We start from the raw sequence: 15,150 nt of genomic DNA, 5'->3' as shown, positions 1-15,150 counted from the left end.
TGCACTGGTCTTCCAAAATGGTGTAGCATTATCAATGAGTCAACTCTTCTCAGAAATGAAATAACTTGCTAAACTTTTTGCTTCAGAGTAAAATGTTTAATTTTCTTGTTTGCACAGCTCCTTCATTCCAAAGTTCATCAACCACCTTTTCAAGTGCAAGCCAATCAGTATGGTTGGAGCAGAGCAGGTAAGAACTTATACAAAGAAAAAAAAATGCAGATGTTGGAAATATGAAATAAAAGGAGAAAAGTGTGCTTGAGTCAGAACTGGAAAGTTGTGTATCCCAAGGCCCTTGGATCTTAAGGTTGCCTGTCTTAATAGGATGGGTGTCATCTATTCTAGACTGAGCTCATAGATTGGGGTGGGTTAGCTGAGTTCACTAATTTGCCCTACTATTGCATATATTGGAAACTGAGATAAGCCTGGGCCATGGTTTATTTTGGATGATCCTTTGTGACTGGCAAGGAGAGAAGACTTTAATTCCATCACTCTTGTTCTGGATGCAAATCTGGTACATTGGATTTAGAATGTTAAAACCAACGCTAATAAGGATAGTTATTCAGTACACTAAATTAGCCAAGAGTACATACTATGTATATCTGGCATGGCAAAGTTTCAGACTAGAACTAAGTATCAAGGGGAAACTACTATTGTTCCTCATTTTCATTGTATGGAAGATGTACAATGTACAAACATAATAGATGATTGTACAGGAAACCAGAATCTATAATGTCTTGTGGAAACACAGCTTGTAACTATTCCTTCTTTGTAGATTTGAGAGTGAGAAAGAGAACAATTACACCATTGTTTCCTTTGCTCTCTATTCTGGATAGATCATGTAGCTGGCTTTTTCTCTCGTAACTGCAGTTGATAACACTCCACTAAACTTGAGCTCAGTAAAATCATAAATATTAGTTTGGTTTCTGCCCATCAGTGCAACCATACTTTGTAGGGCCACCTGTTTTCAAGGGCTTGCTTGTGAGGTTCCGCTTCAGACCACAGAAGGAGATGGAAGTCTGTGGTCACAGATGGCTTTCAAAGGGCACAAGCAAAAGAAGTTTAAACTATCTCAGTGAAGACTGCTGTCTCAGCTAATTATAGGAGAATATCTCTCTGAGCTCCAGAATGTGTATTCATTTTTAAAATAGTGTATAACTGTATAAGGCTCTGTGGATGTGATTTGTTGGACAAACCATGTGTGCTCAATCCCAATCTGGTTGACACCCAACTTCTGCCTATCGCCTTGCAGTATATTTCCACTTCATCAGTCCATTTGAACTTTTTGATTGTTAATGCAATCCCCTAATTATCATTTTCTTTGACCTTACTAACATCAATACATTTATGCATTTAGAATTACGTTGGACAATAGGTGGATAAAGCAAAATGGATAAATATTTTTTGAGTTATTGTGAAGTATCCCCAAAAAGGCCTTCATACAGACTATGGATACAGCTGTTTCATCCATCATAGATGGCACCGCATATTTGTTGGTTTCTCCGTTTGCTTTTAACAGCAACATTCTTTGTATGAAGAGTGTGGTAGAGGGATAGGCTTTCATCAGCTCAGCTGTTGGCTCTGGCTACAGCTGTTTAAGGACAGCTACTTGTGTTATTATAGTGGAGAATTCTGAATACGTTATTACAATCCTGTTGATTTAATTTCAAGAGTCACTGATATATGAGCCTTGAATTCACACAGGTATAAAGTTAATATTTTTATAAATTTGTAGGATCTCAGGAAATGGATGGTTGGCCTGCTTTGATTTCAATAGCTTATAATAAAATGAATGTTAATGAAACCTTGTGCCTAGGTTCACAGTTAATTTTCAAAACCTTAAACCTAAATGGAGAGTTTTGTATGAAAGTTGATGTTTTAAAATTATTACATCTTTTCAATACAGCTGTACAGTTTTGGAATTTTTCAATGAACTTCAATTGAGATATTGATTAAATGTAATAATAGGATTTTCAGTCATTGTTTTGAGCACCCTTGTTATAGATGCTGAAAAATTACACCATAGCCCCAGCTCCCAGCTGAATAAGGAGGGTGCGGGAGGGTGAAGTTGGCTTGACTCTTATGTCCCTTCAGAAGAGTAGGGTGCTTACTCACAATGTCCAGGCTATTAGGAATGGCCATTAGGATAAGTTGCTGAAGATAAAACTGGTATTCAGACAAGAAGGAAATCATTGAAGAGGGAAAAGTCATGTTTCCAATAAACCTTAGGAAAATCTATCAACAATATCAAATTTATGGCTCAGGTGTTTAAGTAAAAGCGAATCTAAAAACAGTGTCAGGAGTTAACTTACGTTTTCTGTCATGCTGCAGTCTCTCTTGCGAGAGAAATATGGTTTCTTTACCAGAAACTATTCTGGGCCAATGACGGTCAAAAGGTGTAGGATTACTGGGTCACATATAATAGATGGTACGAAACAGGGTGCAGAAAGTTTTGTTTTGAAGGAAAAGGAGAAGATCTGCATTTCTATCACATCTCTCTTGGCATTGGAACACTTGAAACACTTAGCAGTCAGTGAAGGGCTTTCAAAGAGTATAATGTGGGAAACTTAGAAGCTGTTGTGAGCACAGCAAGGTCCCACAGACAGCAATGTGGTAATGATTGGATAATCTATTCCTATAATGTTAACTGAAGGATACATTTTGGCCTGAACACCAGGAAGAATTCCCCTAGTTATCACTGAATGGTCCTGTGAGATCTCTAACATCCACCTGAGTAAGCAGACAGACCTCATTTTAATACTTGATCCAAAAAGCAGACAGCACTGAAAGTGCAGAACCCCTTCAGGATATTGGACTCACAGCTGCTGACTTACCAACCGGACCACTGAAGGCACTTGGAGACAAAGTTTCAGTGGATAAAATACAGACAGGAGTGACAGATAACTTTCACATTGGCCACATTCTATGGAGGTAACGCACCCCTTGTCTGCAGTGATTATGAGAAATACGACGTACCTGTGATGAGCTGCTGCAAATTAAGCGTCCTTATTTCTGAACTGGCTGGCTAACATAATACATCACAGGAATTACATAACTCTGGTCTAACTGTCACTCCAAATCCAGGTGGGACCAGTCGGGGATAGCCCCTTCTGAATGGCAAACAACTTGGTAATCTAGAACTGGCCTCAAGTCTTCAAGCAATGTTATGGGATCAGGGAATCACTCTACTAAATGTAAAAATGAAAATGTAGTGATCAATCAACTTGGCAGATTTTACTAGATTGCACCACTTCGAATTCTCCAACATGCAAAACAATAAAAAAAATTTCATGTTCTCCTAACAGGATCAGCACATGTATAGAAGGTTTGTATGTGAGGTTGAATGCTCCCAGAATTTTCAGATGCTCACCTCTACAAAGGCTCCAGTATAAGGAAACAGGAAGAATGGCTGAATTGGCAAAAGCCACAAAATAAATATCTGTCTGGATAATCAACCCTTCCCACCGCCCCCAGAGACTAAGGACATCAAAGGGAATCTTTAACAATTAAATAAAGCTATCAATCACGCTAGGGTTAAAAGATACAAGGGTAGTTTCCCACAACCTGTTTCTAGCCAACCTTCTGCTTTGATCTCAAACCTGTTTCCTTGAGGTAATTTTTAGCAGACGGTTGAAGAACTATAAGGTTGAATGTTAAAGTGACATGTTAACATTTGCCAGATTCAATAAGCGGATTACTCTGCAGAGATTTTATCAGGATGTATTTATGAAGTACTAACTTGAATATTATATTTAAAAAGTATGAATATCAAGTCATAGAAATCACAACACTAAAGGGACTTAAATAATAATTCTGTTGTGAGTTCTTCAACAGGACTAGTTTACTCCAATTCCATTTTATTTCATCATTCCTGCAATTTCTGTACTTCTGCTTTTCCAACGTTTTTCCTTTTCCTTTCTAATTTATGTTCTATGTTCCAAATAAAAGAATTTGCACAGCTATGGGGAGAAAGCTGGATTGCTCTCAGGTAGAACCAGTACAGATTCAGAATCAGTGGAGCTGGCTGAGTCTACAACCCTCTTCAGCCTCTGCAACAGGCTGAATGGCCTCCGTTAGTGCTATAACCTTGCTGTGATTATATAGCTTATAATAAGACACTCCCCATTCCACTACCACACAACATTAAAAACAAATTATTTTTAACCTTTTGGTTTTAGGGATCCCTAGTTGACATCCATGCCATTTATGAGATATCCATTGTCAGTGATAATAAACCTGATTCTGATTCCATTGCTTTGAAATTTTTCATAGTTTTAGGAAAAAACTCCCATAATGAAAAGAATTTTCCCCTGTTCCAATTTAAAAAAATATATAAAAAACTTTTTTTTGTAATTCTAATGGATGTTAGCAGTCAAAGAATCTTACAGCGTAGAAATAGGCCCTTCACCCTACCGGGTTTGGCCTGAAAAAGCTGCCTTAAAGAAGAAAATGCAAAACCTGTGGTGAAAAGAAGATGGAAATAACTTGGTTGCATGTGTTAAATGGTACCAGACGCAGAAGTGACCCACACTGGACGTAAGACAGGAAAGATGAAAGGGGTTGTCTCAAGAAGACAGGGCGAGGAACAAAGCAATGAAGCAAGTAGCCTGACTTGGATACCATCATCCGTCAGGTCACAGATCGGCGACAGTGGTGCTCAGTCTTGGAACACTTGTATGCTTTTTGAGTATGGAAAGGGTTAACTGTTTGATTCATTACATTATTCCAACAATGACACTTTATTGTACCTTTAGCATGTCTCCAGTTTTCTTCCGTAAGGGAACATAAGCAGTGTGCCAACTGTGGCTCAAGTTCGATGACCTGAAGTATTTCATTTTCCACAGATGCTGCTTGATCTGCTAAATCTTTTCTGCTTTAACCTCAGTGAGCTAGTCTATATATTGTTGAATTTAACATCACAGTGTATATGCATTAAACCTAGAATACTGACCTTTAAAAACCCCTCTTGAACTGAAGTTATATTCAAAATCTAAATACCTGCACCCATGGATCACTGTCTCAGCATTTATGGTCTTTTACTTTCCACTTCAAAATGTACTTTTCCCACAGCCATCCAATTTAAACTGCAGCTGCCATCTGTTTTAGCCTTCTGCTGATCTTTATTATTTTCATCGATCTTCTGTGCTTTTCTCCTCACAGTTCTCCATGTTCCCTAACTTGGTATTGTCAGGAAATTCTAATATCATTACTCTTGACTTTTGTTCGAATTATTTGTTTAAATGGAAAATAAGAGATCCAAGCAAAGATCTCTAAGACATTTAAGATAAATTGCAGGAGGTTTTTGCTATATGTAGTGAATCCCAATGGGCTGTTACAATTTGGCCAACCATTGTGCAACCTATCCCGTGTGATATCAATGTGAAACAGGCTTTGGCTATTCATTATATACTTTGGCTAATCTGTAACCACACGGATTTGGTCTCACTGGGGATGAAAGTCTATCCTTTGCAACTTGGGTAAAATGGGCTCACTTAATAGTACTCCTTCTCTGAGTTGGAAGATTGTGGATTTGAGTCCCAATCTAGAGTTTAATGCATATACACTGTGATGTTGAATTCAACAATATATAGACTGGCTCACTGAGGTTAAAGCAGAAAAGATTTTGCAGATCAAGCAGCATCTGTGGGAAAATGAAATACTTCAGTTCATCGAACAATCTAGTTTATTTTCCAGGATAGTACTGAGGGAGTTCTTCACTGTGAGAAGTGCATCTTTCCACTGATTGATTAAATAGAACCTTTCTGTTTATCCCATCACTATTTTGTGGGATCATTTTGTCCACAAATTGGCTGCCAGAGTTCCTAATTTACAATAGGGTCAACACTTCAGAAATTCTTCATTAGCTGTAAAGTGCTTTGGGACATCTTGTGTTTGTCAAAAGCTCAGTGAAAATGCATTTTTTTTTTCTTTGCACGTGTTGGTTTGATTTTTAAGGATAAGTACACTGGGCTTAATTAATGCACAGCTTCCAAAACATTTTTAAGACCATTTGAACTTTGTACTTTCCATAAAGAAGTGGAAAATATGTTTAATCTTTCAGTTATAAAATTGAGTTCAATGTTTTACACAATCTCATAAAACCAGTAATCTTTAAATAAAATAACTATGATGAATATTTTCTTATTGAGGGAGGATTTGAAATTGCATGTTTGATTTAATAGAGTATTGGTGGATGAACAAACAATGCTATAAATTTGAAAAATGTTGTTCAACTTTTCTAATTCTTTTGGAGGGAAAGAAGTTCAGATAAGGTTTTGTGGGGGCTGACTTAATAATGACTGAAATGGGAGTAGGTAAAGGGAGGGAGAATTCTTGAGAAGGGGCGTGCTGTGCAAAGTGCACAGCGAAGAGCAGTAACAGCCAGGCAAGCTGCCTTTGTTGACACAGATTGAGAAATGAGGCACGGTAGACCTGGAGTTTAAACAAATTCCTGAGGGATGGCAAGTCTCTTGTTAAGCTCATTTAGGACAGCCTCCACCCAGTTCACAGCACTTATTATCCACCCTAATCAAGCCTGCATCCAGTGGCTTGTTGTGCCATTTCAGAGGGCAATTAAGAGTCAATCACTTTGGTGGAGCTGAAGTCAAATAGGGAAGGACAGCAGATTTCCTTCTCTAAAGGATCTTGGTGAACCTGATAGGTATATACAGCAATCCAGTAATTTCATGGTCACCATTACTAAGAATAGTTTTTTAAATTATATGGACTTAAAATTCTTCAGTTGACTTGTTGGATTCAAATTCATGACTCTTGATTGGTATTCCAAGCTCTAGATAACTTCTCCAGTAACTTAACCACTAACTGGTTCTGATGAAAAGTCATTAACCTGGAATGTTAACTCCATCTCCCACCACAGATGCTGTCTGACTTGCTGAGTATTCCTGGCATTTTCAGTTTTATTTCAGAGAACATAACCACTGTGCTGCTTTACCCTTCTCTAGCACCTGATTAAAGTGCTTTATTAAAACAACAATATCATTTTCAGGAGACCAAAGAAGAAATGTTAGTTATGTGGAATAGATCACCTGGTTTGGACAGGGATAGGGAAGAAGGGAAAGTTAAAAGAAGTACAAACCAGGTTAGGTTTAAAGGTAATAGAGCTCGATAAGTGGCAGAAATGACCAATAACTTCTCACGGAGTCCGTACATTTAACACTACTGAGGGTGGCAGTATCAGTATCTACTTTTTGAGCCACTGTCTCAATAACGTTGCAGTTGATGTTGATATCTTTCCTTGAACCTACGGATACAAATAGGCACATTTGCACCAATCATAGAAAAAGATGCACAGTTCAGTTCACACCGAAGATTGGTGCTCTTAAATAGGACATGTGCATTTAACCAAAATACTTAACGCTGATTTAATGACATAAGAATGGGGATTATGGAAAGAATGTATACTTAGCTAGCATGTGTATTTCAGTGCCTTAAGGTATTGGAATTTCAAACATGTCTTAGTAAATTGTTTACCAAAGATTATAGTCAATTAAGGCAGGAGAGGTATGCTGAGTAATACCTATCATTTGCTTACATTTCTTAATTTTGTGACCAGAAAAATTAAGGCTTTTTGTGTATGGAACCTGTAAAATATCAAGTGCACTTAGCAGCCCTAGGCAAATATTGTCTGGCAGGCTGCAGTATCTGTTGGTGTCACATTTATTTGGTATCAACTTCTCGGCCAACTAATACCAGTTGACCCGTACAGGAATGTACTAGCTCCACAATTTTATACCCTCATGACCAGACTCAGTAGACTGAGCAGTCTGCATACTAGCATTCCTTTTGCTGTTGACACAAGTCTGTGAATTTAACTTTTCTTCTTTTTTTCCATGGTCTGCGCTCAGATTGTTAACCTGGAGGGATGCTGGGGTCTGCACTAAATTAAATTAAACCCTGGGCTGCCACCCAATCCGAATCAGTTGCTTTCTCCGGACGTTGGGTGTAGGTTGTTTATCATGGACCTACGCTATGTTGTAACAGCGAAGGTCACCTTAGGATTAAGGGAGATTAACGTCTAACGTTTTGTCTCTGGTCAAGATACTTCTGCTTACAACATATTAAAATCTTGATTCCCCAGTGAAGTTTATGGAGGGAATGGTGTGATATTATCAAATGATACAATAAAGAGTTGTCATGTTGCTGTTGTCAAAGGATTTGTCAATTTTGATACTAAAAATAGCTTAGCCTGAGAGAACTTTGGTCATTTTAATATATTGTGCAATCAAATGGTCACAGCCAAAAATCTAGCTGCCCAATTGAATCGTATATAAATATAAACAAGTTTTTGTGTTGCCAGGTTGAGCTCTTCAAGATGGATTACAAAGTCCAGACAAATAGATGCTTATTATGTGGGCACATCAGCTCCCCCTATTGTTGGATGAAAGCACTGCATGTCAATTTGCTCTCGGATTTTGGACCCCTGTGTCAGGAATCTGGGAGTTGTTTGTTGCCTGCTCAACTACAATGTGCATGCTAGCAGATTATTTTAACCTTGTGTAGTTCATTGCTGAACCAAGATTTAAATTACTGCCAATTTTTTCTCACCTTATCTAAAAGAAATAGCATAATTATAAAATGAATGCACACTTAGCTCGCATGTGTATTTAGGAGAAATAATGATGACTCTGGAATGTTATCTAAAAGTTATACTGAACAATTCAAAAACATGAACCAGCTTTATCAAAGAAAAGAAAATTGAGAGGTGAAATGACCCAAATCTTTAAAGTATTGGGAAATTTGGACAATGTAAAAGTAAGTTGGTTGTTTATCTTGGAATGAAGCTGCAGAAGTAGTTGGAAAAAGTAACAAGCCTCAAATGAAACTGGGATTCAGTATAATTTTTTTTCCACGTTAGTTGTGATAATCATCAAAAATTAATCAGTGTGATTCTGATTAACTTAAAAAATTAGTTGCCTGTGCCAAGTTAGTTTGGTTACTGCTGAGATCTATCTGCAGAATAAAGCTGGTAGGCTTTGAAGTGATCAATTTTGTAAAGTGAATTAATATCTGACGGTTCCCTTAATCATTTTGAGTATGAAGGAGAAATCTGTCAGATCCTTATTTTCTCAGATGTTATTTGTCTCCTTTTGAGATGAGTTCATCATAAGGAAAACAGCAGGGTTGTAGTAAGAGCAACTTAAATGGGTCAAATGGCTTTTACCCATTCTATACTTTTCCATAGTACGTATCAGCTTCATGTTGAATAAAACTTGGTGCATCAGTAGCTTTGACACGTATAAAATGCAGCAAGCCTGTCACCTACTGTGACTGTAATTCAGTAAGGCATGTAGAGTGGAACAGTAGCCAGCAAGACTACTCAAACTCAACTTTGACCCACGTGTATTCTGCCTCTGCAGCTAAACTAAATTCTGCAGTCACACTTCAATAATTGTCATCTGATACAGTTGCAAGTACATAAATAAAGAAAATGCTATCTCTGAAGTTAGAGATTATTAAACATTGTTCAGATGGAGTGCAGGAAGGAGAATCTGGATGTGAGGATTCAGTGCCTGGTAACAGAACCTCTCCAGTGTTTTTCCAATTCTTCTAGGCCAACCAAACTCTACTCTTACGAAAAAGAAGGCTAAGGGTTGACCTAATAGAGGTCTTTAAAATTAAGAAGGGGTTTGAAAGGGTGGATGCCGTGTACTTGTTTCCAGTTTTGTGCAAGTTCTATGCCGGTGTCACTAATGAATCCAGAGAATTCAGGAGAAACCAGAGAATGGTAAATGGTATGGAGCTTGCTACTGTATGAGCAACTCAAGCAAATAAAATGGATGCCTGTAAGGAGACTCCTGTGTTGATCAGTAGGCTGGCTGGCTTGTTTCCCTGCTGATCATTCTATGTAGCTTATTGGGTTCTGTGGAGGACGTGCAATCCTCTCCACAAAGATTGTTATCCTTTAAACATCACTGAGGTGAAGTGGAGAATGTGCAAACAATAAAGATGAATATACTCCCCCAGTGTAATCATATAAAGAATTGCAAGCTTACTGAAACTTTTATTTTGGCTTTGATTTCTCTACAAAAAAGTTTAAATAATGCCTTTCATGTCAACAGACCAAAAGGACTACATTAGCAATTGATGCTGTTGGCTTTAATCCAATCAAGTAGATCCAACTTCACAACAGAAGCTGGTTCTGTTTTGCCAATCTCCTCTCTTGAGAACCCTAGGTTAGTATTATGATGAATGAATGCTCGCCTTGTGCAGAGGACTGTGAGGACGCTATTGATTATTGAGCAGTGAGGTTACAATTTCAGTGCATTGCTTGGGGTTAGAGCTTTTAATATATGCAGTCTATCATAGAACACTTGCAGAAATGTTTTTCTGTAATAGTTTCATACAAAGAATTTGAATTTGTTCAGTGTTTCTGTACATTGCACTGTTATTCAATTCTGGTCCTCCCTTAATAACCTACTCCCTCCCCCCCCCACTCCAAAAAGCACCTTTTTTTATTTTATTTAGTTTGAAACCCCAGATTAAAGATGCTCAAACAATTACAGCAGACAACTAAATGAATAAACCAAAATGGAAATGTACCATTAATGACATTAATATTTATTTCACAGCTTCTGCTGGACACACATTCCCTCAAAACTGTTTTGCTTGATCTTCCTTCAATTGGTTCGCAAGTGGTACGCAAGGCTCCAGCAAGCTACACAAAGATTGTTGTCAAAGGCATGACTCGTGCAGAGATGATTCTGAAGGTAAGAAAATTCAGCCACATGACCCAAGTGTGTGTGATGGACTGTAACTAACCTGAAGTGAGTTGGGAACTCAAATGGTAGACTTACCAGCTTTATCCAATATATCTTGTGGCCCAAGACACTAAGAGCGACGTACAAGTTGTAACTTCATCGCAGACTTCAGGTAACACATCAAGCTGCAGATAAAATTCTGAACGGTCATATTAACACTGTGGTGAGATTAGGTGAAAAATTATTCCTACATACTCTGGGTAGATAGGGTGCAATCTTTGTTGATATGTCATACTTGTTTATTGAATTATTGAGTACAAATATATTTGGTACAAGATCTAGAAAGTGATGCTCTATAGCTGATTATCAGGGAATAATAATTCCTCTATGTTTTATATGTAGCACAGTTACGTGTAGTACAGTGATAAACAGCAGCTGCTGAGTTTAGCACGCTGCTCAAATGCTATTTTAATTTGCACAACTAGGACCATTCCCTTGTCAGTGTTAGCAGTTTTGATATGAGGGTAAGACCATTATTTTTATTGTGTACTCCATTAATGGATCAACAGTGCCAACTGATGTTTTCCAGAACGTCCTTCATTTTGCAGTAATAGTTCACGATGGACTTCATGGGCAAATTTTGTCTAGATTTTATAACTGGCCAAAGGCATGTACTCTGTCAGCTCTAATTTTTGGCACACCTAAAATCCTTGGCAAAGCTCAGTGTGCTAGGCATTTTACCATATTAACAAGGAGCAAGTTATTCTATTGTGATGGTTTCCAAACACACTTCTCTCAGGGGAGAAGGACTGCTAAAGGCTAGAAATGAGCAGTCAGGCAAACCTTCCAAAACAATGAATGTGTTTTCTGCAAACATTCATTTTATCTACCTGCTGGATCATCCACATCATCCACTTCCATTCCATAACATCAGCTATTTCCATACATGTGTATCTAATCTGATCTACTGTAGGAGACAAAAAAAAACAAACTGTTGGAGGAACTCAGTGGGTTGAGCAGCATCTGTGGAGGCAAAGGGATAGTCGACATTTTGGATCGAGGCCCTGCATCAGGACTGATCTACTGTGGAAACCTTTGTCCATGCCTTTTTCAGTCTCAAGACGAACTTCCTCCAAGGGTTGCTCCTTTTTCGCCTTCTGTAAACATGAGCTCATCCAAAACTCAGCTGACTGAACTCTAATCCACACCATAGTCTAATAAGGAAATATCAATCTGAACATAACAACCCCAGCTTCTGAAGCAAGCTCCCAGAATTACAAAGCATGACTCCTCCTACAGAAACATCCTTTAACAAACTGATATTTAACCTGGACTACTGTATAACCTCAGTCTGGGTGCATAAGGGCAAGTGTTATTAGACTAAGGGAATGAAGATGTGGGCCAGATCAACGTGGCAGTTAGCAGTGAGGCTAATAATTGCAGGTGATGAGAAGAACAAACATAAGAGGAACAATTGTCCTGCTGCCCACAAACTGGCCTGACCTGAACCCTAACCCACTCCAAGTTGCCCAAACTCTAATCCACTCCAGGTTAGAGTCATGGCAAGATGCAGCATGGAAACAACCCAGTGCCCACCACCCATCAAGCAACAATATTTACACTAATCTTACCCTAACGCATTTATATTCTCCCCATTCCCATCAACAGCTGCCACCCACATCCCCATACACACACATATGCACATTCTTCCACTCATCCACCAACTAGGGGGTAATTTACAGTGGCCAATCCAAAACATCTTTGGTAGGAAACCAGAACACCCAGAGGAAACCCCTGCGTTCACAGGAAGAACCTGCAAACTCTACACAGCACCGGAGGTCAAGATCAAAGCCAGGTCACTGGAGTTCTGGGGCAGTAGCTCCACCAGTGACATCACTCAGTCACTTTTAAAGTTACCTGAACCTTAATCCACACCAAGTTGTGTTCACCTTCACCCATATAGTTGTTGATTACTATATTTTTTTCCACTTTAAAATTCTCACCTTTTTCTTTTATTGCACCATGTATATCGTTTTGAAAAAGGTTGTTCACTGAGTCCCATTCCACATTTTGGCACCTTGGAAAACTTGTTGCAAAAATCCTTGTCCAAAACATTCACTCCAGTATCTTTCTGAAGACACTCTGATTTCATCTCTTGATTAAATTAGTCAGGTGAAATCAGCATTTTATAGATCTGTGACAGCAGTCCTTAATAAGCCAACACTTAAGGCATTGTGCGCAATTTTAGAGAACCTCCCTTTTAAGATATTGCAACATTGTTTTTCTAGGTGAGAATATATCTGATACTATTTGAGCCTTTTGGTAGATTCTCTTTTGAGAACTTAAACTCCTTTTTGCTCTGAATTTATAACAACATTAATTAGCCCCTTTAATGTAAATGAACTGTTCATAGGGGTGTTTCATCTTTTAAGTTCTTGAGATATCTTAAGGCACTTCACAGCCAATGAAGTGCAGGCACTGTCGTTAAGTAGGCAAATGTGAACTCGAATCCTACATTTTTGCCTCCTGATTCACAGGCCAATGGAACTAGCCTTTTTCTATTCATCACTACAAGCCCTTTCAAAAGTTTAAATGTTAGGTTTCTCCTTAACTGTCAATGCTTCATATCCCAACTTGATTGCTGTTTTCCATTTGAAGTTATCTCATAAGAATGAACAAAAGTATGTAAATAAAAGTATAATTGGCTCAATTGATCTTACATTACCATACTAAACTTTATCCAGTTTACTTAATCTCCTGAATAACTGGAGATAAAACTTCAAACAGAATTGAGCTCACAATGTAACCTCCATTCAGAGGCAATCATGGATTTTATAGAAGACTTTATACCAAAACAAAATGTTTCATGAAATGTTTAATCCATGTGCTTGTGCACTTGTCTCCATAATCTTTAAGGTTGTTTAATTTCATTTAAAGAGGATAAATCAACAGAATATTAATTGTAATGAGAACCTGTTCCACAATGGGACTGTACTAGAACAAGTAAAATACTCTTTGTCTCTCAGTAACTTCCTAAAGCTCAGTTTGAGGTAAGGAACTTCCCCACATTAGTGTTCATCATGCCTCTCAGCATTTTAAAAAATGTAGTAGTGGCCACACCTCCCCTTCCTTCACCCCATGATGCTTGTTTCCAGTAATATTCAATTCTGGAACTCTGACCACTAATCATGGAACCAACAAGACACTGGAGGAGCACATTGGCCCCTTTGAGTCCAAGCTAACTGTGCAAGAGAATCCAGTCTCTCCCGTTCCCTGCTATAGAATCACATTTCAATATTCTCCATGCCCTCTGAGATCTTACAAATATGTTGCAATATCTTAAAAGGGAGGTTCTCTAAAATTGCACACAATGCTTTAAGTGTTGGCTTATTATGGAATTATACAGCCTTTAACTAATCTTTCTCACTAATCTTCCCGTGAGTGCACCTTGGAACCAGATTAGCCAGGCTTAAAATAATGTTGTCAATATTCTATTAGTTTATGGCTAAAATTCACACTTTAGTCTTTGCATATCTGTAAATATATAACTTGCATTTTGTTTATTTAATGAATTATAATGTGCCATCACATCTTCTGCACGAAGCAACATCTGTTGTTCGTGAGACAAAACAAAGCTGAAGCTGGCAATGAGAAAACCAAATGGGAATGTTGGGAATCAGATCAGGCAGCATCTGTGGAGAGAGGAAACAAAGTCACTTTTCATCAGAATTGATGAAAGGACAACTGTTTCCCTCTCCACAGATGCTACTGGCCTGACGAACAGACCCCACTTGGAGTACTGTGCTCAGTTCTGGTGACCTCACTACAGGAAAGATGTGGAAGCCATAGAAAGGGTGCAGAGGAGATTTACAAGGATGTTGCCTGGATTGGGGAGCATGCCTTAAGAAAACAGGTTGAGTGAACTCGGTGTTTCCTCCTTGGAGCGACGGAGGATGAGAGGTGACCTGATGGAGGTGTATAAGATGATGAGAGGCATTGATCGTGTGGATAGTCAGAGGCTTTTTCCCCAGGGCTGAAATGGTTGCCACAAGAGGCCACAGGTTTAAGGTGCTGGGGAGTAGGTACAGAGGAGATGTCAGGGGTAAGTTTTTTACTCAGTGGTGAGTACGTGGAATGGGCTGCTGGCAATGGTGGTGGAGGTGGATGCGATAGGGTCTTTTAAGAGACTTTTGGATAGGTACATGGAGCTTAGAAAAATAGAGGGTTATGGGTAAACCTAGTAATTTCTAAGGTAGGGACTTGTTCGGCACAGCTTTGTGGGCCAAAGGGCCTGTATTGTGCTGTAGGTTTTCTATGTTTCTATGTTACTTCTCTACTGCATTCCATCAGTTGCCAGAAGTTAAATGCTCAGGATTTGCAGTCATCCTCAGCAATGAGAGCCTGTATTGGGATGGAGCCGAGGAAGCCAGAGCAT

At 38.6% G+C, this 15,150-nt stretch overlaps 1 protein-coding gene across 2 annotated transcripts in view; it reads left to right on the top strand.

The window, feature by feature from the left end:
• vps53 (VPS53 subunit of GARP complex) overlaps positions 1 to 15,150 on the top strand; it is a 184,054-nt gene that overhangs the window by 149,379 nt on the left and 19,525 nt on the right. For both annotated transcript variants that reach the window (XM_052035456.1, XM_052035457.1), the window contains 2 exons: positions 118 to 187; positions 10,587 to 10,724. In XM_052035456.1, coding sequence (XP_051891416.1) covers positions 118 to 187; positions 10,587 to 10,724 — 208 coding nt within the window. The remainder of the gene's footprint in view (positions 1 to 117; positions 188 to 10,586; positions 10,725 to 15,150) is intronic.

This window comes from Pristis pectinata, chromosome 21, assembly GCF_009764475.1.
Source record: "Pristis pectinata isolate sPriPec2 chromosome 21, sPriPec2.1.pri, whole genome shotgun sequence".
NCBI lineage: Eukaryota > Metazoa > Chordata > Chondrichthyes > Rhinopristiformes > Pristidae > Pristis > Pristis pectinata.
Note: the sequence above shows the minus strand (reverse complement) of the source record. Positions and strands in the feature narration are given on the sequence as shown.